Source organism: Panicum virgatum, chromosome 1K (genome assembly GCF_016808335.1).
Source record: "Panicum virgatum strain AP13 chromosome 1K, P.virgatum_v5, whole genome shotgun sequence".
Classification (NCBI taxonomy): Eukaryota; Viridiplantae; Streptophyta; class Magnoliopsida; order Poales; family Poaceae; genus Panicum; species Panicum virgatum.
Genome location: NC_053136.1, coordinates 3688028 through 3713044, shown reverse-complemented (window position 1 = coordinate 3713044; position 25017 = coordinate 3688028). Strand labels below are relative to the sequence as shown.

Sequence of the window (25017 nt, the reverse complement as noted above, 5' to 3'; positions counted from 1 at the left end):
GATTTGCATGCTCGGAACCGACTTAATCGATGTCAAAATCAATTTCGCATCACAAAAGTCAATTCGACGGCCGTGATAATTCGCCTGATCGCCTCCGCCGCTGACTCATATTTTTTCAATGAGTAAAGTTCATCAGCGCTCCATAAATTTATATCGTTGTACCATTCCGGTTTCTAAACTTGCAAATCGATCGTTTAGTTCCTCAAACTTATTTATTTGGGTATCTCGATCCTCAAATTTGTTTGGATGTGTCATCTCGGTCCATAAACTTAAAAATCACACATTTAGATTCTCAAACTTGTTCAATTGTGTTATTCAGAGCTCTAAATTTGATTTTGAGTATCATCTAGGTTAAAACAATATGATCTAAAAACTCTATACCAAATAATAATTCATAACTTTTTTATATAAACTTAGATAAAGACAAATTTTAGGATAAAAACAAATTTTATATCTAAACTGTAGCTCTCAACACGATCTATATCTTCGTAGTTGAAAAATTTCTGAATTAAAATTGTTTAGGGTTCCAAAATATTGTTGTAAGTCTATAGATTTTGAAATTTAAAATTTAAATTTAAATTTTGGGACACTAAATATAATCCTTATATTCATTTAAGTTCATATGAAAAAATTATAAATTTTATTAATGTAGAATTTTTAGATTATCCTGTTTTGATCTAGATGAAACTCAAAACCAAGTTTAGATATCAGGATGATACAATTGAATAAGTTTGAGGATCTAAACAGGTGATTTATAAGTTTAGTGACTAGAATGACACAATCAATCAAGTTTTAAACCGAACAAATTTAACGACGATGGACTTTACTCTTTTCCAAATAAGCTCATTCATCAATCGCAAACGTCTCCAAACAAGGTCCCCACATCCATCCCCAATCCGTGCACGCCTCCACGGTCTCGCCGGCGCCGGCGCCGGCGCCTCCCTCCTCGCCGGCAGCCCCCGCCCTCCGTCCTAAAAGCCCCACCTCTCCATCATTCCCCACCTGAATAAACAAATCTGCACAAAGCTCCGCCTCCTTCACCCAATTGGTCGGCAGGGGCGGCGGCGGCGGCGGCGCGATGGGGAAGCACGAGTTCCTGACGCCGAAGGCGATCGCGAACCGGATCAAGGCGAAGGGCCTGCAGAAGCTGCGGTGGTACTGCCAGATGTGCCAGAAGCAGTGCCGCGACGAGAACGGGTTCAAGTGCCACTGCATGTCGGAGTCGCACCAGCGGCAGATGCAGGTGTTCGGCATGGCCCCCGAGCGCGTCGTGGAGGGCTTCTCCGAGGAGTTCCTCGAGTCGTTCCTCGCCCTGATCCGCCGCGCGCACCGCCACTCCCGCGTCGCCGCCACCGTCGTCTACAACGAGTACATCGCCGACCGGCACCACGTCCACATGAACTCCACCAGGTGAATTTTGGTTTCGATGAAGAGGACTCTGGTGTCCGAGAGAATGAGAAGGATGAGGTGGCCAATAAGAATGGGAGGGATGTAAAAGCAGCAGAGGCAAGAAGGTCAGCATTGGATGAGCTGATGAAGGAGGAGAAGGCCAAGGAGAGGAGCAACAGAAAGGACTACTGGGCACTGGCTGTGTCCCGGGATTGTGGTCAAGGTGATGAGTAAATCATTGGCAGAGAAGGGTTACTACAAGCAGAAAGGGGTGGTGAAGAAAGTGATCGATAAATACGTTGGGGAGATTAAGATGTTGGAGAGCAAGCATGTTCTAAGAGTCGACCGAGATGAGCTTGAGACTGTGATCCCCCAGATTGGTGGGCTGGTTCGGATTGTGAATGGGGCTTATCGGGGTTCGAATGCCAGGTTGCTCTTGGTGGATACAGAGAAATTCTGTGCAAAAGTGCAGGTTGAGAAAGGCCTCTATGATGGGAAGGTTCTCAGGGCTGTCGAATATGAGGACATTTGCAAGATTTCCTCGTGATATACAGTGTTTTTCATTTCATTTCCTGGATCATTGCAGAAGCAAACAAGAACTATGCAATGCAGGGTACTGGCGCTGTCAGTCCACGCATCCGTGCTTGTTATTACGTGTGCTGGAATATCTTCTGTTGAAGGAGTTCAATATGTTGGTGTTTCTAGTTCACTGTAACTGCTGAAAGGCTGTGCGAAAAAACGTTATCATTTGGTTTGCTTCATACTAGACCAGAATAACTGTATTGACATTTTTGTAATACTCGGTCAGCTTCTATATTTCTGTGTCTAGTGATGATCTTTTACCAGATATTTGCTTGGTATTTTGAGCATTAATACTTGCCAATCAATTCTTATGATAACATCAAAAAAATTCTTATGAGAAGGTTTGACATATTTTTTTACGATATTACGAAGGTAAAGGATTCGTTAAAAGAAGGCCACGAAAGGAATTGTGAGTATGTTGCAGAAAGTTATTTGTTGACAACTTTGAAGTTTCTGCATCTCTCTTCGGAACTGTTGCTTCATTGAAGTCGCAAAAAAAATACATATATATCTTATTAGCAGATTTATTGATGCGCATACTTTGTTTAGCTATAGCCTATAGCAGATGAAATATGCCAACTAAATCTCTCACGACATAAAACTTTATTGGTTTGAAGACCATCGTTTTTCTTTAAGTATAGCAAAATACCACTAAAACTAAACTGCTGTTACTCTGAAATTTGGACTAAGCTTTTAGATAGAATGTGTGAATTCTAATGGTAGCTCAAAAGCAGCAATGGACATAGACAGTTTTTGTTAACTGGTTCTGTGTAGTTCTTATTGACAGCTTTATTTAAACATAATAAATCCAAATTCCTACAAAACTTACATGGTCTACTGTCCTGTGTGACACCATTTTGCTTTGCCTCAAATTCTTAGCATTCTACTCAAGGAACTAATATCTGGTCACTCAAGCTTGCACATCAGCTTACACATCAAACCGTATAATAGTCAGAATTATTGTGTAAGACATCTTCGTTTTTTCTGTTTATCCTATCACAACTCATGGTTCGTATCTGGTTATGCTGTTATGGTGGGAGTAGAGCGCTATGACTGCACCGGACCCTGTTGATATTTTACTGTGGGTGAATGAGATACAAATACTGCTCTCAAGATGGAATTGTTGTAGTTGTAGACTTGTAGTCAAGACATGCGAAGCAAAAAGAGTATCTGCTTGGATGGAACTAAATGAAAAGTCTCCTTGAACAAGTGTGGCGTATTACATTGGTAATTATTGGGCATATGTATTCCATTCCTTAATTCTTCTGCTCTGATTGGTTGGTTGCATAGATTTGATATGTTTGATTATGTGAGGTGATCATCTTTCCCTTGAAAAGAAATGGAAAAGGAAAACTGTAGTGATGATCTTTGATGAATCCAGTACCCCTTCCTTTTCATTGGGAGTTGATATGTTTTCATAACTGACAGCCGAGCTACTAACTGTTGTTGTTTCCGATTTCATATACAAATTTGAATATCTGACAGACAAAAACAGGCGTGACTATGCTTTGGTAGATGGTGGATTAGCAATGATAAAAATGCAGTTTTAAACTGTGCTTGTGCTGCGACCTTATGGTCACTGTGGAAGAGTCGTAATCATCTATGTTTTCAGGGAGGCACTTGGTAGGGCGAGGGGCAAATCTTGGGATTGATAGCCAAGATGCTGAAGCGTTGGCGCGTGCTGTTGAAGCAGGAGAAGCATGTAGGATTGGATCATATTGTGCAACGCCTGCTGGAGGAGGGGAGCAGTCCGCCGAAGATATGTTGGGACAGCTCTACACAACTACAAGTTTCAAGTTTGGTTCGATCTCCAGGGGATCAATCCCGGCCGGCCTCCGCCGCTGATGCGTGCGCAATTGCTATAAATGTTCAGACTCTAGATGTTGTGTTTTCATAAACTCTTTGGGCAGGCGCGCCTTGAATATGTTGCGCTTTTGTTTGTGAACTATGTACGCTTTATTCCTTTATTGAAGCGGGGGAAACCTTTTGTCTAAAAAAAACAGGCGCTATAAGGTCCCGTCTTGTCCTTGTATATTTAGCGTCAACGTGATTATTCAGTTGCAGATAAATTCTTAGTTACTTATTATGATTTATGAGACCCTTATCACCTTTATGTACACTCAAGTTCTGCCACAAGAAAACACCTGTTGTACTACTACTAAACACTGGAAGTTTTGTGTTCACCTACGTTCGTTTTGGCGGCTCAGTGATGATCTTCCAAATCATGGATGTGAAGAATGACATGACTTAAGCTTCCCTCGCTATGCATGTGCCAGCTCCAGAGTCCATGAGGCCATGATACCAGATCTGGTAATTTGTGTCATGCTAGCATACCTGATGCTATGGCATGTGATCTATGGTGTTGCACTCCTCATATCATCTGCTAGAGTTTCTACCCATGTGAGTGACTCGTGTCAGGAATAAGGTCCCAACAGTTACTTCAGTTATGCACTCGGTTGCAACAACTTGACTCATTTTTCTGGCCACGGGTGCAGGCGCCTTCTCTTTCTTTAAGATGCATCCTGAGGACCTGAGTCCTGATAGTATTTTTTTTTGTTTAAGACGTGTTCCTGAGTGAGCCAACATTGCTCTAGTTAAGAAACTTAAGGTGCATGAACCTCTGGTATAGCAGTTGGTGCATTGTTCTGTTCAGTACCTAAGAGGAAATCTTGTGTGATTCTAGACAGGCTAGTAGGGAGAGCCATGCTACATTCATATAATAAATTTCAGAGGTTTAAGAAATTAATACTAATCTGACTCGGTCTACTACTGAAGGAGGAATCTTCTGTTCTGATTGTCCGAAAGAAATTTTGTGCACCGATAGTTATTTTTTTTTGTTAGGGGAACCAATATTTACTTTATCACCATTAATCATTAGTAAACTGAGCTTGATTTGTACCTTAAATCTGTAAGTAGCAGTTATTTGAGATAGTTAACTAGTGCCTGAAACATGATTGTCATTGTTCTTATAGCACATCTCCGTGTTGGGGGAGTTAACTAGTGCCTGAAACATGATTGTCATTGTTCTTATAGCACATCTCCTTGTTCTTATAGCACATCTCCGTGTTCTCCCCAACAACTGCAGCTTAGAATCAATGTATTCTTTTCACAGGGTGGAGGAGGTAGCAAGAACTGTGCTATTATATTATAGCAGTTATTTCAGGAGCTGACCATACACGGAAGATACGAAGCATAACCAAGGTTTGAGCACTGATATTGACCCAATAACCCCCAAATAAAGAAAGAGGATATCAAAGATTAGTAAATGATATTAAGCAGAGAAAAGGTATCATTGTGAATGATTAGTATCAGAAAGAAAACTGAGGAATAAACAATGAGAAACCGTGTATATACAATTGTCTGCGAACCTTCTGTTTCATAGTCAAACACCAGAACTTGCAGGGGTAGTTTGGGATGCTACCTAAAGCTAGGACTGAGAGGCGTCCTTCTTCAATCCATGAACTGTCAATTGGTTTGCAGCAATGATGAGGTTGAAGCAAATCATTCATGGTAGTTGTTCAGATAAGCAGACTAGAGTTGGTGCTGATTACAAACATATGGGCCCTTTGCTCATCATTAGCAGAGTGGGGGAATCTTTCATCAGTTGGATCGCACTTGCATTCTTCAGAAGTTAGTCAGGTTTTTGACATGACATGGAAAGAAAGACTTTCTTTTTAGAAAAAAAGGTACAATGTCTGTGTATAAAATTCAGGGAATCTTTAAGCGATTTCACACTTAACTGGCTATTAGCTTATTATTATTTTTGTTCAGGAAATACTTTGTTCAGGAAATACTTTGGAAATCTGCATGATGATATTGATGTAACCAAGTTTTCCATGTTCTTCCATATAAGCACATTCCAAACTAATGAAGTATGATGTCACTGCTGAAAGTGGCTGAGGGCTTCAGATGCAGAAATCAGAATGTCACTCACACTATGCATGTTTAACAGGATAGTACAATCAGAATACTCTCAGCAGCTGCTGCCACAGGTGCTCATCGTTTCCTTTTCTGCTTTAATTAATGTCAGAACAGCAGCATAAAAAATAGTACTCTCAGACATAAACTAGGCATCATATCAAGCCACTGATTAGTACATTCAAACTAACCCGATGAACACGCTAAGCCATGTTTAGACACTGATCCAACCTCCTATATATTCGCAGTTGCACCCAGCAAGGGGAGCAGAAACCAGAGGCAGAGATAGGTAACTACCTAGACTGACAATGGGGGAGCAAGGCAGGTCAAGCAGCAACAAGATCAGAGACATTGTGAGGCTGCAACAGCTTCTCAAGAAATGGAAGCGGCTTGCACTCTCACCAAAAGCCAGCAAGAGCAACAGCAGCCATGGCGTTCCCAAGGGGTTCTTCGCGGTGTGCGTCAGCGAGGAGATGAAGAGGTTTGTGATCCCCACTGAATACCTGGGCCACTGGGCATTTGAGGAGCTCCTGAAGGAGGCAGAAGAGGAGTTCGGGTTCCGGCATGAGGGGGCCCTGAGGATCCCCTGTGATGTTGAGGTGTTTGAGGGCATCCTGCTGCTGGTGGGCAGGAAAGAGGAGGCAGTTTGCTACTGTTCTTCAGAACCTGGGATCTTGTGCAGATGATGAGTTTCTTTTTCAACATTTCCTATTTTTCCATTCTTGGTTGGTTCTTGGCGTTCCATAGAGAAGAGATGAGGAAGAATCCGCAAATTGATGGGATTTGCAAATTTATACCGGAGGATTAAACAAGGGATTCACATTCTTTTTTGTGTAAAGATTTTAAAATGAAGGATCTGCGCCAAGGAGATTGGGTAAAAGTCTCCTTTTCAAGAATTCTTTTTCCACCCTGTTCTTTGTACTTTTGACTTTCCTTTTAATTGCTAAGAAGTTGAACAATGTTCTTGCGCGCTATTTTTGAACCCAGGGTCTAATATGTACTTGTGCCTCAATGAATGAAGTAATTACTGCTTCTGTATTTCCAATATACACACACACACACAATTGATGCATCCTTGCTTAACACTCTGCAATGATGAGTTGGCAGCTCTCATCTGTCATTCTGTCCTCTTAAGTTCTTTGTGTGTATCCAAATATTCAATATAGTTCAGTGCTGGAAAAAAAAAGAGAAAAAAGGTTCTGTTTCTGACCACCAAGAATTCTATAGGGAAGTCAACGCTTTACCTCAGAGTGCTGTACCTTTGGGTACTATAACTTAGTATACCTCTCTTGCTAAATCGCCTCTTGACACGTATGCTCCCTTGATTACCTTAATCCCCTCTGCTAACAAGAAATGCTACATATTTCCCTAAACAAGGTGATGGCGTGATACTATCCTGCAGCACATTCTTTTAATCTTAAACTATGTTACTGAGACATATTAAAGAGAGTTCTAGATCAAAAGAAATAGGCCGTACGGTTACACATGCCCTGAGCATTAGATCACAAAGGCATGAAATCTTCTTCACATGTATTGTGACAGATAGGCACATCGCCGTCATCACCAAGTGATGCTGTGCTGCCAGCTCAAAGAATATATCTTGTTGAGAACTGGAAGAGCAGAAGATCTTTGCCATTCTGTTTTCTGATCAAATCTGGACAGTATTTCAACAGATAACCAAATACAGGGAAAGTGGCAGCTCGAGAAAACCGGAGAAATACAGAGAGGTAATTTTTCGTTTTCTGTTTCATGTCAGTTTTGGAGCCCTTACAAAACAAAGATTACTCCTCAGATTATCTACTGTTCAAATCAAGTAAGTTTGTGTCGTGGCTCTAAGAGGAGGGCCACAGCCGGGTGGCGTAGTGCACCCGCCTAATCTCTGAGGGTGGATACTCGGGAAAGTGCAAGCTATTCGACCGATCTACTCCTCCCGTAAGAATACATGAACATTCGAGGATTTTAGAGTGGTTCAGACCGCCGGAGCGTAATACCCTACGTCCACTTGAGAGTAGTATTGCTCTTTTGTGTCGGTGGATGAGTCTATCCTCTACCTTCCAGTCCTCTTTTGGACCTGAGTCCTTCTCTAACGGGCGTCCCCTTTTTATAGAGCAAGGAGGGCGCATACACAGGTGTTGGACCCCGACAGGTGGGTCCAACAAGGATGTATACTATACTAAATAGACACTAATGGAACTACAGTGATGGAGAATCTCTTGCCGGATTCACTTCATCGTCTCGTAGACTCTCTGACTGAGGGAGATCTTCTCCTGTCCCATCGGCGAGGCGCCCGTTGAGGTAGTGTAGGTTGTGGCGTAGACTGTTGGGTCTACCGCGTAGGCGTTATGATGCTCCGTCGCCGAGTTGTCGTGTCTAACTGGCGTGGCAGACTAACGCGCGTGGCGTGAGTGGTGCCAGCGGCTGTATTGTGCACCTTGCGCGACCAACAGTACAGCCTGGCTAAAGTCTCCTCGGGCTCTGCCGTGGCAGAACGCACTTAACGTCTCCTGCATTGAATGCGGTAGGTGGGCAAGTTTTCCCGAGAAAGCTTGGCAGCCGTGCGCGCGTACCTGCGCCTGCGGACACGTGGCGGCTCCGGACCCCCCAGGCGGGGTGTCTGTTCACTCCCTTCTGAGGGGTCCGGATAGTACACGGGGGTCCGGGATCCGTGGGAGGTCCGGGGCCCCCGGCTGTTTTTTGGCTGAGTGCTCCCTTCTCTGGGACACGTGGCGTCACCGGACCCGTCCCAAGGTTGGGAGCGGGTCCGGGGCCGTTGGTCCAGTAGATGGAATCGGACCCCAAGGGTAAAGGTCCGGCTGTTAAGCTCTTTTGAGTATAGTTACGGATAACTACACGAATCTTGACAGAGCCAGAGGTACCCTAATCGATTAGAGGTCCGACAGTTTGAGATGAAAATAATCCTTTGCTTCCGTCTTCATCACGATCTTGATCTCCATGACTGCAATTCTACATGCATGCATGGCTGCCAGGTTTCTAGCTTGCTACAACGACCAGGCCTTGGGCAATTTGGCCGCCGCCGTGCCGACCCTGCCGGGCCGCCGGCGCCGGCGCCGGCGCGCCGCAACAGCGTCGTCGAACGCGGCGACGGTGGCCTCGAAGTCGTCCTCGCGGCACGGGATGCGGATGCCGCCGGCCTGCGCGAATCCGAACTCCTCGGCGGCGCGCTCCATGAGGTCCCGGAACGCCGGCTGGCGGAGGTAGCTCGTCGGCACCACGAACCACCGCGCCTCGGCGCCCACATACACCGCGAAGTACCCCCTGGGTACCGCCGCCATCCCGTCGCCGGCGTCCAGCAGCGCGGCGCTCGGGCTCTCCCCGCCGTACAGCTCCGCCTGCTGCTGCTGCTGCTGCTTCCGCCCGGGGAGCCTCGGCGCCCGGAAGTAGCCCTTCACCGCCATCATCGGTTCGATCCAAGAACAAGACCGCCTGATGTCGCCTCCGATCGAGGTGAACTCTTCCTACGCCGATATCAGGCCGAGATGGCGCGATTCAGAACCCGGGTGATCGAGTTCTTTGCGATCGATCGACTCGACACTCCGGAATCGATCTTTTCTTGGTGTTGAGGGCGAGAGAGTGAGCCGGGGAGGAGAAGAGAGGAGAGGAGAGGAGAGATCAAAAGCAATGTGAGTGCCTTGGAGTGTTGTTGCATCGGGCAGCACGCGCATTCCATGGCCGCCTGGGGCGCGCCTTATTGCTGGGATTATTTTAGGGGGTGTTTAGTTAGTGAAAATTTTTGGATCAAAGGTCACATTGATTGTTTGACCAGATGTCGGGAGGGTTTTTTGGGCACTAATTAAAAAATTAATTTCAGAACTTACTTGGAAACCACGAGATGAATCTTTTGAGGCCTTTGACCGCGTCATTAGCACATGTGGGTTACTGTAGCACTTATGGCTAATCATGCACTAATTAGACTTAAAAGATTTGTCTCGTCATGTACATCCAAACTGTGTAATTAGTTTTGTTATTTAATTACATTTAGTGCTTCATACATGTGTTTAAAGGGGAGGTGAAAAATTTTGGGTGAAAATTTTTGAGAACTAAACGGTTAGCTGTCTCCTTGCAGCCGCTAAACAGAGTACGCTCCAAAAGTCGGGGCGTTTCGCTGGCAGGTGGGGCCTGGCATCGCTGCAGCCGTTGGTGGGGGTACGGTTGTCAGTGTCTCATTGTCCGATGCAAAGGTAGTACTGCGACTGCCCAATTAGAAGATGAACAAGAGAAAAAAAAAAGTTAAATAGTGCTAGGTTGTTTTGATTTTTTTTACACCAACTTTGATCACTCGTATTATTCAAAAATTTATTCAAAATATCACTTCTTTTGTCATAACATGTTTTATCAATACAAGTTCATCAAGAATAACTTAAATTTAACTATATTTGTACAATTTTTTTAAATAAAATGAGTAGATAAACTTCGAGTTAAAAAGTCAGATGATTTTTAATTTGGAATGAAGAAAGGAGCAGAAGAGTTACTCGCTCGAGAATTACCGAGAACGACGCATAAAACCCATCGAACATAGCTAGGTGATGACACGTTGGCCGGAAGTCGAGGACGAGAAGGAAATTCCGGGGTATGGTACGGAGACGGAGTACGGATGGTGCTAGGAGAGTTGGAGTACGTGGCCGGCCACCTCCCGTCTTGTTCTTGAACCGGCCTAATTTTCATCGGAGAATCCGGACGGTTCCCGTTCTCTGAACCTACCAGGTCTCAGCAGCTTCTCGATCTGAACCTGAGATCGTTGTAAGTAGAAAGCGTTTTTCGTGCCTTGGATTCATCTCTGGATTCTGAATTGGTGAGACGGATTTGGACATGTAGAGAGACGCAAGTGGTGACATGTAGCTTGGAGTAGTTTTTTTTTTCCTGGTGCAACCAGAGCTTGGTACCAGTTCATTCTCTTTTTCTTTGTGTTCCTCTCATTGAAATGAAGGTTCCGTAGTTTATTTCAAAAAAAACACCACGACGTTTAATTCATTTAGTCTAGCGGTTTTTTCACAGCTTTGAAATCCAAATCAGTTCTATCAAACGAGATTTTGGATCGACCCATCGAGAAAGCAAAACCTGCACTGCGTGATTTCATAAAAGGGGGGGGGGGGGGGGACTCCGCATGTAACGCTCTTGTTTCGATTGCAAGGTCGAGGCAGGCAGCTTTCTTTTACAAATACAGCACACGATATGAACGCGATGAATTGGGTGTGCGCCTTTTCGCTTTTCCTCTTTTTTTTTTCCCAGGTCACAGCTGTACAGCATCAGAATGGCATCTTTCGCCTGTGACCCATCAGCTGTAAACTCAGTATCCACACAGGCTTAAAATCAGCAGCCAGCAGCCTTGAGGAAGTTGTCATACGGGCTCGACGCCGGCAGCCTCAATAACTGCTGCTGGACGTCACCATCAGTCTGTTGCTCACCGCCGCCGGCAGTCAAACTCTGAGGGTAGCCATCCAGGATCTGCCGGAGGAACGGGTTCGTGTTCTGAAAATAAAACGGCAATAGTTATAGCCTCCATCCCGCCCAACCCAATACCCTGATATTTTTCGGGTAGATTGCGAGCTCGAAATCAAGTTGATCCGCACCTGCTCGTTAGAGGTATAGCCTGCTTCGATGTGGTTAACCTGGTCGTTCGGCACGATGGACGCTTGCCTGCTGTGCCTGAAGCTCATGAGGACAGACATCTTGTGGTGCTTTCCCATTGAAAGTGCCTCGCAGTGGCTAGTCATCTCCTGGAATGGGATGTTTGGGGCAGCTGGCACTGAGCATCTTTGGGCCTGAGATGATGTGTCATTGACCACCTGGAATATGCACATAGATGGCGTTATAAACTAACCCAGGAATCATATATAGCAGATAAATGGTTTATTATATTCTTTTGGTAGACGAAATTCCTCGCCATTCAAAGTACTACTGCTTAGAAGAAGAATGAAATGGATTATTTGGAGTAAACAAGAGTAAAAGCAAAACATCCCAATACTTTGTTCTAGTTTAGCTATGTAACTTTTAGCTCACTGGGCTCGTGAAAAGCTGCAGCCTACAAACATGCTCATATCAAGTTCTCAACCAGTTAAATAAACAAAGAGAGAGGAGGTGAACAATGACCTGAGAGAAAGAACATACCGTTGGTGTATGTGTATGTGGCCGTTATGGCCCAAGTGTTAAGACTCATCTAGAGGCCCATGTACAGCTACTATATACCCACTCTTTTAGGGTTTGAAGGAATACATTGAATCATTCCTTCCTACATGGTATCAACTAGCCTTCTCTCTCTCCCTCTCTTCCTATAGCTGCCGCCGCCGCCGGCGGTACCATGGCCGGCCGGCCGCCGCCCTTCCCTCCCCTCTCCTCTCTCCCTGCCCCCGGAGCGCCGGCCGCGTGGCCCTAGGGCCGGCCGCCCCGATCCGCCGCCACCCTGGCCGTTCTCAGGCCCGCGCCCGACGCCGGCGCCGCGGGCGCCGCGGATGCGAGGGCCCTGGCCGCCGCCCGATCCGGCCCCTGGGCGGGGTGCGCCGCCGCCGCCGCCCTTGCCACCGTCCCTGGCGGCGCAGCCGCTGCCGCCGCCCCCCTGCAGCTGCCGCCCGTGCCGCAGGTGCCCGCGGCCGCCGCCGCCGCCCACCATGCCGCTGTCGCTGCGGGCAAGCAGCCCCTTCCCGCTGACGCCGCCATTCCTGAAGCCCTTCCCGTGCCGGCCGCGCCCGCGTGACCTGGGCTCGGGATGCCCCCCGCGGATGCGCCGTACGCCGCGCCGCCCTCCGTGGGCAGCAGGCCGACGCTGCTCTCGCCGCCAAGTCCGAGGCTTCGGCGGCTCAGGAGCGGGTCCGCGTGGCTGCCCTCGCTTGGGAGCGCGAGTGCTCCACGGCCGATGTGCTCACTCTCCGAGTCGCCGAGGCGGAGCACTACTTCCGTGTCTCCTCCGGCCAGCAGCCCGTCATCCCCTTCACCGAGCACGGTGCCTCTTCTTCCCACCAGCCCCCGCCCTCTCGATCTAGACCCCGGCTCGACCCGACCGACCCCATGGTCGCCCAGCTCCACCACCAGGCCACCAGCGTCCAGAACATCAGGGCCCTGGTCACCGTCCTCCTCGACCCCACGTCCTCCTCCTACGGACGCTGTCGGGACCAGGTCCTCCTCGCCTTCCGCCGCTACGCCCTCGACGACCACGTCCTCCTCGACACGCCGATCGAGGCACGAGACGTGGTGTGGCTGCGCCTCGACAGCGTCGCCATGTCCTGGATCTTTGGGACCATCTCCCTAGATCTCTTCAGGACATCGTCAGGACTCACGTCGGCACCGCGCGACAGTCCTGGCTGGCGCTCGAGGGGCAGTTCCTCGGCAACGCCGAGTTCCGCGCTCTCCAGCTCGACGCCACCTTCCGCACCTTCGAGGAGGGGGACCTCTCCGTTGGTGAATTCTATAGGAGGATGAAGGGCATGGCTGATGCTCTTCACGACCTCGGGTGTCCGGTGCTCGATCTAGTCTTGGTGCTCAATGTCCTGCGGGGTCTGAGCAGCACCTATGACCACCTGCAGACATGGATCACCCGCCAGAGGCCCTTCCCCTCCTTTCTGCTGGTCCGGGACGACCTCGTTCTCGAGATCACCAGGGGTCTCGCGACCGGAACATCCTCGTCCACCTCCACTGCGCTCGTGGCTGCTCCACCGCCTTCCTCCACCCCTCCTGCCACCTCCCTCCTTGGTGCTCCTCCCACCGGGCAGACTTGAGGTGGTGGGGGGTGTAACGTCCCGCCTCCCCGAGGCCAGGCCCGCTTACATCTGGCAGCTTTTTAGGACATAGACTACCCTCACAGACCAATACATGTCTTTTCTGCGCACTTTGTCCTCACTCGTGCGCACCCGGGAAGAAGTTCCTGGTCGGTCACCCATCCCGAAATTGCTCCAGGCCAAGCACGCTTAACTTTGGAGTTCTTTCGAGATCGGCTTCCGAAAAAGAAGTTGCAACTTGTTGATATAAGTATTCTATCAATTCTATTAAGGCCTTGGGCTGGGGTGTCACATCCTCACCCCCTTAAGAGACCGACGTCCTCGTCGGTCAATCTCAAGTCAGGAACGTCCTCTCTTGGCCACGTCTCGTACGTCCAGTACCAACGGCCCATGTGCGACGTCTGTGCGTCCAGTGCCAACGGTCCCTGTGCGACGTCCGTGCGTCCAGTGCCAACGGCGCATCCCAGATGCCCGCGCACTGACCCGTCACGCGCCCGTCCACATGCCGGTGGCATCTGTGCCGCCACGCGCCCGTCCACATGCCCGTGCACTTACGCCCGTACGTGCCCGTGAAACCGCAAGAGTCGGCTCTGATACCATTCTGTAACGTCCTGCCTCCCCGAGGTCAGGCCCGCTTACATCTGGCAGCTTTTTAGGACATAGACTACCCTCACAGACCAACTCATGTCTTTTCTGCGCACTTTGTCCTCACTCGTGCGCACCCGGGAAGAAGTTCCTGGTCGGTCACCCATCCCGAAATTGCTCCAGGCCAAGCACGCTTAACTTTGGAGTTCTTTCGAGATCGGCTTCCGGAAAATAAGTTGCAACTTGTTGATATGAATATTCTATCAATTCTATTATGCCATTGGGCTGGGGTGTCACAGGGGGGCATGTACGTCGTCGGCAGGGGGGACGGGGTGGTGGTGGTACTGGTGGCCTTGCTTCTGGAGGTTCTGGTACCGGTACCGGTGCTGGTGGGGGCTGTCGGGGGCGCCGGCTCCTACCCCTGCCCCTGGAGGTACGCCCTAACCATCCTTCGGCAACCCATGGTCAGGGCGCATCTCGATGTGGCCGTTTCAGGGTCGGTGGGGGGGGGGTCGTCCTCAACTCCAGCCGGCGGCCATGTTCACCGATGCTGGTCCCCTATTCGCGCCGTCCTGCACTCCACCTGCTCAGCCCAGCCAGCCACCGACCTGGCCTGGGGGGTGGGAGCAGGCCGCACTGGCGCAGTCCTTCAGCACCATGGGGCTAACACCGCCGGTATCCTCTCTTCTGTCCGACCCCCACATCCCTCTTGCCCTTCTTCCATCATGGTTGGCGATGGGTCTTGTCTTCCTGTTACCGCCGTGGGTTCTGCTCCTGATTCTTTACGTCTTCCCAATGTTCTTGTTGCTCCTCAGATGATTCATAATCTTCTTTCCATTCGCCGGTTTACTGCTGATAATTCTTGTTCCATCGAATTTGACTCCTCTGGTCTTACTGTGAAGGATTCGGCTTTCCGGTGTCCGCTCCTCCGATGTGACAGCTCGAGGCCCCTTTACACCCTTTGTCTTCCTGCTTCCGCTGCTCCGCCTTCGACTTCTTCTTCGTCTGCTGCTTTTGCCGCGACGCCATCTTCCACCACTTGGCATCGCCTTGAAGAAGGCCGAGCACTTGCCGTAGTTGGCGCTGTACAGTTCCAGCTCGATGAGAACGTGCGCCTTGACATTGATCGTAGCGTAGGGGTGGAGGAAGAGGGCGCCTGCTGATGCATCCGCGGCATAGGGCATGGAGGGGGCGCCAGAGGAGGGAGAAGACGCCGCTGATGTCGCAGAGGAGGTCGACATGATTGCAGATGCAATCTGGGCCACGCAGCAAGGGTCTGCGGCTGGTGTGGTGGGCGCCCAGGAGGGCGCAGGGGAGGAGGACAGGGCGCCCTAGGGTTAGGGCGCAGGGGAGAGATGCTGGGCGCCCAAGGAGGGCGCAGGGAAGGGAAGGAAGGGTGGCGCCGATGGGGAGGAAGCCCCTGGATGGCGGCTAGGGCAGCAGAAGGGAGGGGGCGCACGGCTGGGCAAGGGGAGGGTCCGGACTCGTGATACCACGTAGAGAATTGGCAAACACCACACACCCTAAGAAAGAGGGGTGACCTTTTATTATATAGACCGTATAGGCTTGGGTTACAAGAAACACAATACAATCACAAATACAACTCTATATATCTAACAGTCACCCCAGCCGCGACGTTTTGGCTCAGCTCAGTTGTAGTACCGATGTTCCTTGTACTAGGGCTCCTGCTGAGCACCTCTGTCATGCGTGCCAGTTAGGTCGTCATGTTAGACTTCCTTTTTCTTCTTCTTCTTTGCATGCGACGCATGTCTTTGATCTTGTTCACTGTGACCTGTGGACCTCTCATGTACTCAACATTTCTGGCTATAAATATTATCTGGTGGTGGTTGATGATTTCTCTCACTACTCTTGGACTTTTCCTTTGCGCGCCAAGTTTGAGACCTTTCCCACCCTCCTCCACTTCTTTGCCTGGGTGTCCACTCAGTTTGGCCTCACCATTAAGGCCGTCCAGTGTGACAACGGGCGTGAGTTCGACAACTCCACCTCTCGTTCCTTCTTTCTCTCTCGGGGTATTCAGCTGCGTATGTCTTGTCCGTATACGTCTCCCCAGAACGGCAAGGCTGAGCGGATGATTCGCACGACGAACGACATCATGCGCACCCTGCTGATCCAGGCCTCTCTGCCTCCCCGCTTCTGGGCTGAGAGTCTCCACACCGCCACCTACTTGCTTAACCGCCTTCCGTCCACTGCTTTCCCTGCCCCCACTTCACACCACGCTCTTTTCGGTACCTCGTGGGACCTCGTGCCGCGTCCGTCTAGTTGCAATGTGGTCACTGGCAAGTGGATCTGGACGCATAAGCGTCGGGCTATGCGTCGGGCTGATGGCACACTGGATCGCTACAAGGCTCGCTGGGTTCTCCGGGGCTTCACCCAGCATCCTAGTGTGGACTATGATGAGACCTTCAGTCCAGTGGTGAAGCCTTCTACTGTGCGGACGGTCCTCTCGCTCGCCCTCTCTCGCTCTTGGCCGGTGCACCAGCTGAATGTGAAGAATGCGTTTCTCCATAACACTTTGTCAGAGACCGCCTACTACAGTCAGCCAGCGGGATTTGTGGACTCCAGTCGTCCGAAAATGGTCTACTGGCTCAACAAGTCTCTCTATGGTCTGAAGCAGGCTCCTCGGACTTGGTATTCTCGGTTTGCCACGTTCTTGATGACATTGGGGTTCACCGAGACCAAGTCTGACACTTCTCTGTTCATCTACCGCCGTGGGGATGAGACTGCCTACCTGCTGCTCTATGTTGATGACATTGTGCTCACTGCCTCCAGTCAGCAGTTGCTTCAGCACATCATCTCCTCTCTGCAGCAGGAGTTTGCTATGAAGAATCTTGGTCAGCTTCATCACTTCCTGGGTGTCACTGTTGAGCCTCGCCCGTCGGGCCTTCTCCTTCACCAGCGGCAGTATGCTCTTGACATTCTGGAACGGGCTGGGATGACTGATTGCAAGCCATGCTCCACCCCTATCGACACTCAGGCGAAGCTGTCTGCTGATCTGGGTGATCCAGTGGCTGATCCTACTGCCTACCGGAGTCTTGCCGGTGCCTTGCAATACCTCACTTTCACCAGGCCGGATCTCACATATGCCGTTCAGCAGGTCTGCCTTCATATCCATGATCACCGGGAGTCACATCTTGCTGCGCTGAAGCATCTACTCCGCTACGTCCGTGGCACTGTTGACTTCGGCCTAGTTCTTCACCGCTCTCCCTCTGCTGAGCTGGTTGTCTACACCGATGCTGACTGGGCCGGCTGTCCAGACACTCGCCGCTCCACTTCCGGCTATGCCGTCTTCCTGGGCGGTAACCTTGTCTCCTGGTCGTCCAAGCGGCAGCCGATTGTCTCCCGCTCCAGTGCCGAGGCGAAGTACTGTGCTGTCACTAACAGCGTGTCGGAGGTGTCCTGGCTACGACAGCTCTTGGCGGAGCTCCATAGCCCGCTCGCCAAGAGCACGCTCGTCTACTGCGACAACGTCAGCGCCGTGTATCTCTCCACCAACCCCGTTCAACATCAGCGGACGAAGCATGTGGAGATCGACTTGCACTTCGTTCGCGACAGTGTCGCTATCGGCGACGTTCGGGTACTCCATGTCCCGACCACCTCCCAGTTTGCTGACATCTTCACCAAGGGTCTCCCCTCCTCAATCTTCTCGGAGTTTCACTCCAGCCTCAACGTAGCAGGTGGCTAGTTGTGGCTGCGGGGGGTGGGGGGTGTTTGCCTGTGTGTGCTTTCTTTGTTGTCCAGTCTTGAACTCCGCTGCGCCAATAGTTCAGACTGCGGGGGGCTGTTGGTGTATGTGTGTGTGGCCCTTGTGGCCCAAGTGTTAAGGCCCATCTAGAGGCCCATGTACAGCTACTATATACCCACCCTTCTAGGATTTGGAGGAATACATTGAATCATTCCTTCCTACACATACTGTTTCTAGAAGTTCATCAATACTCAAAAGGTTTGTTGTGATCGCAGGGACGCCTGGTGTAGATGCAGAGACTTCCGTAAACATATAGTTGTCATTTGCCACATCGATAAGTTCAGCCTGCTCAAATTTAACATGTACTTTAGGACAGAAAAAAGAAAGCGGGAGAAACATATAGGTGATATGTCATGTGTATACCTCTTGATAGTTGGTATCATCGTCATACCTTGACTCTGCATCCTTGCCCGGTGATTCAAAAAAGTGAGTACTATTGGGACACATGTCATCAGGAGAGAAGTCACTTAGCAGTTGACTTCTTATATTTTCTAACTCTGACTGCAAAATTTGTGGGGAAAGTTCATCAAGACATTGCAGGGAATTCAGTTCAGGAAATTCAAGAAATGGTTGTACAGAATGGATGGAAAATTACATCTGGTATATCTGCTATGGAATTCATAATTACGGAGACCATGGATTCTCTCGAGTTTCTTTCTGTTAGTTCTACTGCTGAAAGAGACCTCAAGGCATTTTCATTGTCCTCTATTGAGCCATAGGATATTTCTTGATAATCCTTCACAACCTGAAGTTTGTTGTCATGTACCAAACGAAGGAATGGATCCATCTACAACAGTTGCCATACATAAAGCTTAGCAATTAATAAAAAAAGGAAACACATGCAGCAAAAAAAAATGACTTGAAGCACAACAATACAAAATTAACTCATTAATATATAATGTACACACTATATGTTTTGCATCTACAGCAAAAAATTATTGGTGCAACTGGAAAGCAATTGGTGAATGAACTACAAGATGCTCCATAATTCTTTGTTCATTTGATGAAAGCATGTTCACTTTCGGGCATTATTTGGCTAGCCATGTGCTGAGGTGCAGTGGTATTTGCTATATGTTAACATTCACAACACTGAACACACATGATATACTGGACTCTACCAAAAATAAGAAGGCTTTGGAGTGGTGGAGTGGAATTTGACGAGACATACCGTTCCATCATTGAGCATTGATCTACAGATTGGCAAAAGAGGTGCTATGTTGAAAGCTCTTGAAGCAAAAACAATCATCGATGTAGCCAGAGTAAATAGGGACCGACGGCGAGATGGCGACAATGATTCTAAACAAGAATATAATGGTTAGGTAATTCATCAGACAACTAAACCTGTATGTAATTTGGAAACTGCAAGGCAAACAATAAGTAATGTGTACTCACCTGTTCTTCCAAGTGAATGGCTCATTAAAGAAAATGCAATCTGAAAACTGGGAGCAAGAGCCTCAAAAATTGATGTCTGGAAGAGGAAATGGAGAAAAATAATAAAAAAAGAGAAATAATGTTTTGAGCGATGACTAGTCCAAATGAGTAAACAATAAACTGTATAAGTGTGGAGAATAATGTTATAAATTATAATAGCAAAAACAATAGTGAAGAATAAACTGTGTGAGAATGGTCGAGCATGATACTATACGATATCATCCTTTTTACAGGGGAAAAAAGCTGGCAGGAAATAGAAATTTTCTGCAAAACTCAGATAAAAATACACATAAAATAGATGACAACTTAATAAAAGTACCTTTGATCCCAGAAATAACAGAAGCAAACAATAAGTATGAGCAATAGCTTCATAATTTCGAGGAGTATTTTTTGGAGAGATCGCTTGAGCCCAGATAGATGAGAGCAGAAGTGCGGCCTGATGGCCGCTTAGTCTTAACACAGTTGGTTCCTGAAAGTATCAAAAAGTTCATAGAAGGATGTGAATAGAAGCAAAGCTTTGCTCAAACGTTACTAGCCTGTATATTGTTGAGCATAAGATTCAACATGTTAGACTTCTTTTCTGTGAGAGTAATGGACAGGTTGCACATTGCAGAACATACTGTTTCATTGGTTGCCTCAGTCAACGAGTTTTGGCTTTCCTTTAAGGATGTCGAAGAATATTTTTGAGATGCTGAAGAAACTTTGAGGCTGTGTCTCAAACTTTGTGAGCCTTGCAAGTCATTGGGAGTAGCAGTTCCATTGTCGGTACCATGCAAAATTCTGCTCATAATTTCTTCATGTACATTTTCTCTAAAGGAGTTCTTCTCCCATCTCAACTTATCAAACAAAGCAGCTGAGGATGAGAAGACAGATACAGCCCTCGAGAGTGTCCTCTGAACCTCATGCTTTCTACACTGATCTGGGGATTTCAAATTGGGGAAGGGAGAAACAGAGGATGGGACAATGACAACAGAAAATATGCGGTGTGCAGCAACACGTGTTTCATGATCAGGGTGAACCATTGCTAAGAGTAATTGATGAAAAAGCGCTTCTGAGAATACCTGACAAGTATGACAGAGAATAAGTTGTTATAAAGAACATGCACTATGTGTTGCTGTTAAAATAAATTCAAAATTAGTATGTGCTCCAACATCATACCTTGTTCTTATACGACAAATTTGGTATAGAAGCGATTATTTGAGCTGTGCGATAAACAGCGGAGGTAGTTGCTATAGCAACAAGAGGGGTGTGTGATATGTTCTCTAGCATCACGGACATCATGTCAAGAACTGGTCCAGCATCACCTACCTGATCAATAACACCAGTTGAGTTGTGGGCTCCTATGAACTATAAGTGTAGGTTGCATGTATAATCATAATAATATTGTGCAGATCAAGCTAAGATGTAAGAAGCATTATATTAGCAGCATCAAATTTGCAAGGAAAGGAAAGGTAAGAACATAAGGTAAACAAACATCAAGTGGCACAACACTATTAAGTTTGAATTGAAATTGACCTTCTTCGACAGCTGGACTATGCATGCATCAAAAGCCTTCCGGAGTTTGTCATTCCACTTTACCACCTCCAAATCTTTGCTGCCAAGAGCAATTTGCAGTGTCTTTTTCATATGCCTCACAAGATCACTTATAGCACCAATGGTTGCTGCTGAAGCTTGAGCTCTTGATTGTTCTGCAAGAGCAGATATCACTTCCACAATACTGAGTTGCATCTCAGGTTGTCTCAGTATGGCCTTGTGTTCAAGATGCTTTACTAGTACTGATATCATCAGATTAATGTTTTTCCCTGAAAAGCCAGTTATAGCTAAATAAATGAAGTACCCAATTTAATGACGATTGCCAAAGGTCTACTTTCAGGTGCCTTAAAATATGCAAATAGAGCACCTGAATTTTCCATGAACATTTGCATGTCCAATAGAACACAAAGTGCAAGTCCATTCTTGGATGACCATGAATTAGTATTATCGAAGTGGCGAAATAGGGAATCCATAACACGGCGGAATGTGGTTGCCTCCCTGGACAACGTGGCCATGTTATGCACGCAGATCCTTGACCAAAAATAAGGATCTTTGGCGTCTTCCCTACAAGACAGAAGTCAGTTAAGAACTGTACAACAAGAGGATACAAATTTAGGTTAAAAATATATTATATTACATAGGCAGATGAATTCCACCATTATCACCAACTATGCTCTTCCAAGAAGGTATCTCAGAGACAGAAATTGGAGATGGAGAGGCATGACCCTCTATTTTAAGGACTTCTTCCACCCACTGACCACCTGGATTTTCAATGGTTCTGCTGTCCTTTTGCACCTTTTCAGGCTCATAGCTTTCCAGTACTACTTGGACAACCTGTTAATTGCAGTGAAGATAAGGACAAAAATTTGAGAGCACGATATATTTGCACGAAAAATTCTCATAGTCACAGCAGATAACATCTAGTAAAAAAAAATATAGAAGCAAAAATAGTATCATATGTGGAATAGGTATTGTACTACAGCTGTGAAAAAACTTGAGCAGATCTGCATAAAGCAATCTCTTTTCTAGGTTGTACAGTGTTAGACCGCAATATGTGAGCAAACATCTAACGTTGAGAAAATAATGATAGTCTGAAGTTTCAAAGACAAAGATAAGTAAAACGCAGCATCTACAAGAACTACTACAAGATACTTACATTATCAAACTCGGATGAGATATGAGAATGCTCACCCATGAACCAGACCTGTTCAGCATATAATAATAAGGTGAAGGGCATGTGAGCATTGGAGCATATTTGATCTGCAGTTTGCATTGCTTTGGAACTATATGTATTGTAACAAGAATGCAAAATAAAACCAAAAGTCTAACTTAGACATACACACAAAGTTACTCAGCATGACCCTATTATTGGCAGTGAAATACATATTGCAGAATCACAAAATCCAAGGTGACAAACTACTACGGATTTCTATTTGGAGTTCTTAGCCAGTTTTAGAAGCACTGTACAAATATCAACTGCACGTATGTATCCATGCACAATTGCTATGCTAACGGTTTTATATATTGCTTTAAGAAGCACACTTAATTGTGATGAGAATCATCATAATAAGTTTGATTGGGCTATATTTTTAACACTGCAGGCAGTTTGCCAAATCGTAGCTTCACTGACAACTACTTGATGTTGTTTGATCCAAGCTAAAACAGCAATCTAATATGGCTTGGTGACAACATAGTAACATAGAATGTGTATAATGAGATACTGTGCAGGTGACTAACCATAGCGGAAAGAGATTGCAGGGCTGCTGCACGAAGTGCATGAGCCTTCTCATCCTCCCTTACTACTTGAGAAAGTTTGCACAGTCTTGGAACAAGTTCTTCCAAATTGAACTGATATGTACCATCCACCTGGAATCAACTCAGAATTCAGCGACTGATAAAGATTGAAATAGTGCCATGACTATAGAAAGGCATCTGCTGCTTACTGAATTGGGTACCTGAGTGACAACAAAATCAAACAAGGTTTCACAGCCAATGATGCGCATGTCATCCTGCCTTGATTGATCCAAAAGTGTTTGTATGATGTTTAATAAGCTACTAGCAAGTAACGGTCTGCACTGAGAAAATTAACCTTCTGATTTACAAGTTACAACCATTTGAAATGAACTTACAACATGCAAATACAGAAGCTATATTCTATTTTGAAAGCCAAACATCAAGCTGTTCTTCTTTAGGGTGAGATAGAGCTGAGATGCATTTTAGACTGAACGTGAAAAATCAAAACTCACATCTGTTCTTTACAAGATACCAATAGCCTGCGGTATATTAGCACAACTACTTTTGCATAGCCATACTGCTCACGTCTTAACTCCTTGTAACACCTTTGCTCCAAGTAATCCGTGATCTGCAGACACGGTATGCAAAAGAGAAAGCAAAAAGTCAACTGGAAGCAACGAATCGTGTGCAATCTGTAGGACACTTAAGGTGGAAGGAACACACCCACACCTTTGGCACGCGATGAGGGTTTCTAGCAACATACTCACACAGTTTCCCAATCCTCCTCTCATTTGGTTCATCTTCCTGTAATATGTGATGAAATTAAGTCATGTTTTCACTCTTCAGGTAATCAATCACCACTGCATGTAATTCATACCCATCTATCTTCATTGAGAACTACGACATGGGGGAACCTAGTTATGTGAGGACACCGAAAGAGATTATCATGCCATCACCATCTCCCTATTGTGAAGAGTTAGTGAATGATCAAGAGATTCATGATGGAGACATGTTAGTCAAACCAGGGCACTAGGCAGCTCATAACTGGTAATGCCGCATTACTTCTATTTGCATGCGAAAGGTGAAACTAAGACAGCCTTGTGTGCCACCAGGGAATACAGTTGATGGCGAGTAAACACCAAACAGAACCATGGAAGTAGACTAAGCAGACGTGCGGGAGAAGGGAATCGCCAACCTGTGCTGAGGGGAAGATGTCGGCGATGATCTTTTTGTAGCGCTTGACGGGCTGCCTGGAGCGGGCGCGCAGCGAAGGGCAGAGGTAGCAGAGCCCGCCGCACGCCGGCAGCACCTTCCTCGACACCACCCCCGACACCGCGCCGTTGAGCCCCATTATCCCCGCGCCCCTCCTGCTCGCCGGAAACACCCCACGCCCGCCGCTTCCTCCCCGCCTCAGCCTGCAGCGTGCCCGTGGGGGCGCACGCGAAATGTGCTAGCTGCCAACAACCCCGCCGCACCCGGAACTGGCGCCACCACCTGATCGGATCAGAGTACCAGACAACCGGGGGGCATCGCGTGGCGACTGGCGAGGTGAGAGGTTACCTGCGCCTAGCTCGCGGGCAGGGCTGGTGCGAGTTGACGCCGCCGCCGCCGCCGCCGCTTCCGACCTACCTGCCTGCCTCCTCGTCGCGCCCGCGGCGGCGGAAGGGGAGGGTGGCGGGGTTAGGGTGCGGCGGGAGGTGGGAGGCGACGCGCGCGCACGCAGCACCGGGGTTTGGCTCGGTTCGGGGTGAGGAATCGAATTGAATTGGGGTGCGTGGGTGGGGGCAAGCAACGCGACACAACGGCCGGCCCGTGGTTCGCGCTTGTTTCGGGCTCGTCCCACCCTGTCAGCCAAAGCCAAGAGGTGGCTGCCGGGGGCTCCTATATGATGTATAAGCTATAGGTTCAAATTAGCTTCAAGATTTTGAAGAAATAATTCAATATTTGAAAATAATAGATTCAATATTTTTTATAGACTATTTTAACATCTCAAATAAATAGATTCAACAAACCAAAATCTAAATCAACATTTTTTTCAATCATCTTCTTCTCCGACACCGACGGGAGCAGAGGCGGCGGCGCGTGATGCAGCAATACCACAGCAGCAACAGCACGTGCGCGCGCAGCAGCAGGCCAGGCGCGGCAGCGGCGGGCGGGAGCAGCGGCGGCCGGCACACGAGGAAGGAGGAAGAAAGTTAGGGTTGTTGAGATCTAATGGATGAGAAGTTTTGCACGAATCTCAAATACTGGAAAGTGGAGAAGAAAAAATCTTCCGAAAGATATATAGGATTTCCGGTGACCGCCGCCCTTCCACATGTGACTTGACTGGGCTCTTGCAATCATGATTGCTTCCAG

General features: G+C 47.6%; 4 protein-coding genes across 5 annotated transcripts; 2 read left to right on the top strand and 2 right to left on the bottom strand.

Moving 5' to 3' along the window:
* The first annotated feature begins 841 nt into the window (after positions 1 to 841).
* On the top strand, positions 842 to 2238 carry LOC120647365 (KIN17-like protein). Its single transcript, XM_039924170.1, has one exon. It carries the CDS (start codon positions 1079 to 1081, stop codon positions 1412 to 1414), a length of 336 nt encoding a protein of 111 aa, XP_039780104.1. The 5' UTR covers positions 842 to 1078; the 3' UTR covers positions 1415 to 2238.
* Positions 2239 to 6041: 3803 nt separating this feature from the next.
* On the top strand, positions 6042 to 6927 carry LOC120651018 (auxin-induced protein X15-like). The gene has a single exon (XM_039928349.1). It carries the CDS (start codon positions 6198 to 6200, stop codon positions 6573 to 6575), a length of 378 nt encoding a protein of 125 aa, XP_039784283.1. The 5' UTR covers positions 6042 to 6197; the 3' UTR covers positions 6576 to 6927.
* A 1866-nt stretch (positions 6928 to 8793) lies between these two features.
* On the bottom strand, positions 8794 to 9564 carry LOC120651012 (auxin-induced protein X10A-like). The gene has a single exon (XM_039928338.1). It carries the CDS (start codon positions 9306 to 9308, stop codon positions 8889 to 8891), a length of 420 nt encoding a protein of 139 aa, XP_039784272.1. The 5' UTR covers positions 9309 to 9564; the 3' UTR covers positions 8794 to 8888.
* A 1279-nt stretch (positions 9565 to 10843) lies between these two features.
* On the bottom strand, positions 10844 to 24409 carry LOC120647245 (protein SEMI-ROLLED LEAF 2-like). Of its 2 annotated transcripts, XM_039923995.1 has the most exons (19): positions 23858 to 24408; positions 23392 to 23466; positions 23175 to 23290; positions 22884 to 22998; positions 22666 to 22794; positions 22085 to 22132; positions 21566 to 21762; positions 21296 to 21492; positions 20911 to 21197; positions 20554 to 20703; positions 20016 to 20456; positions 19715 to 19864; positions 19357 to 19432; positions 19133 to 19260; positions 18560 to 18751; positions 18328 to 18465; positions 18133 to 18249; positions 11478 to 11693; positions 10844 to 11376 (listed from the first exon to the last, which is right to left on the bottom strand). In XM_039923995.1, exons 1-19 carry the CDS (start codon positions 24011 to 24013, stop codon positions 11218 to 11220), a joined length of 3087 nt encoding a protein of 1028 aa, XP_039779929.1. In that variant the 5' UTR covers positions 24014 to 24408; the 3' UTR covers positions 10844 to 11217. The 2 variants fall into 2 exon arrangements, with proteins under 2 accessions (XP_039779929.1, XP_039780002.1); XM_039924068.1 differs by lacking the exon at positions 10844 to 11376 and having other exon boundaries at positions 11555 to 11693; positions 18356 to 18465; positions 23858 to 24409.
* Positions 24410 to 25017: the final 608 nt, after the last annotated feature.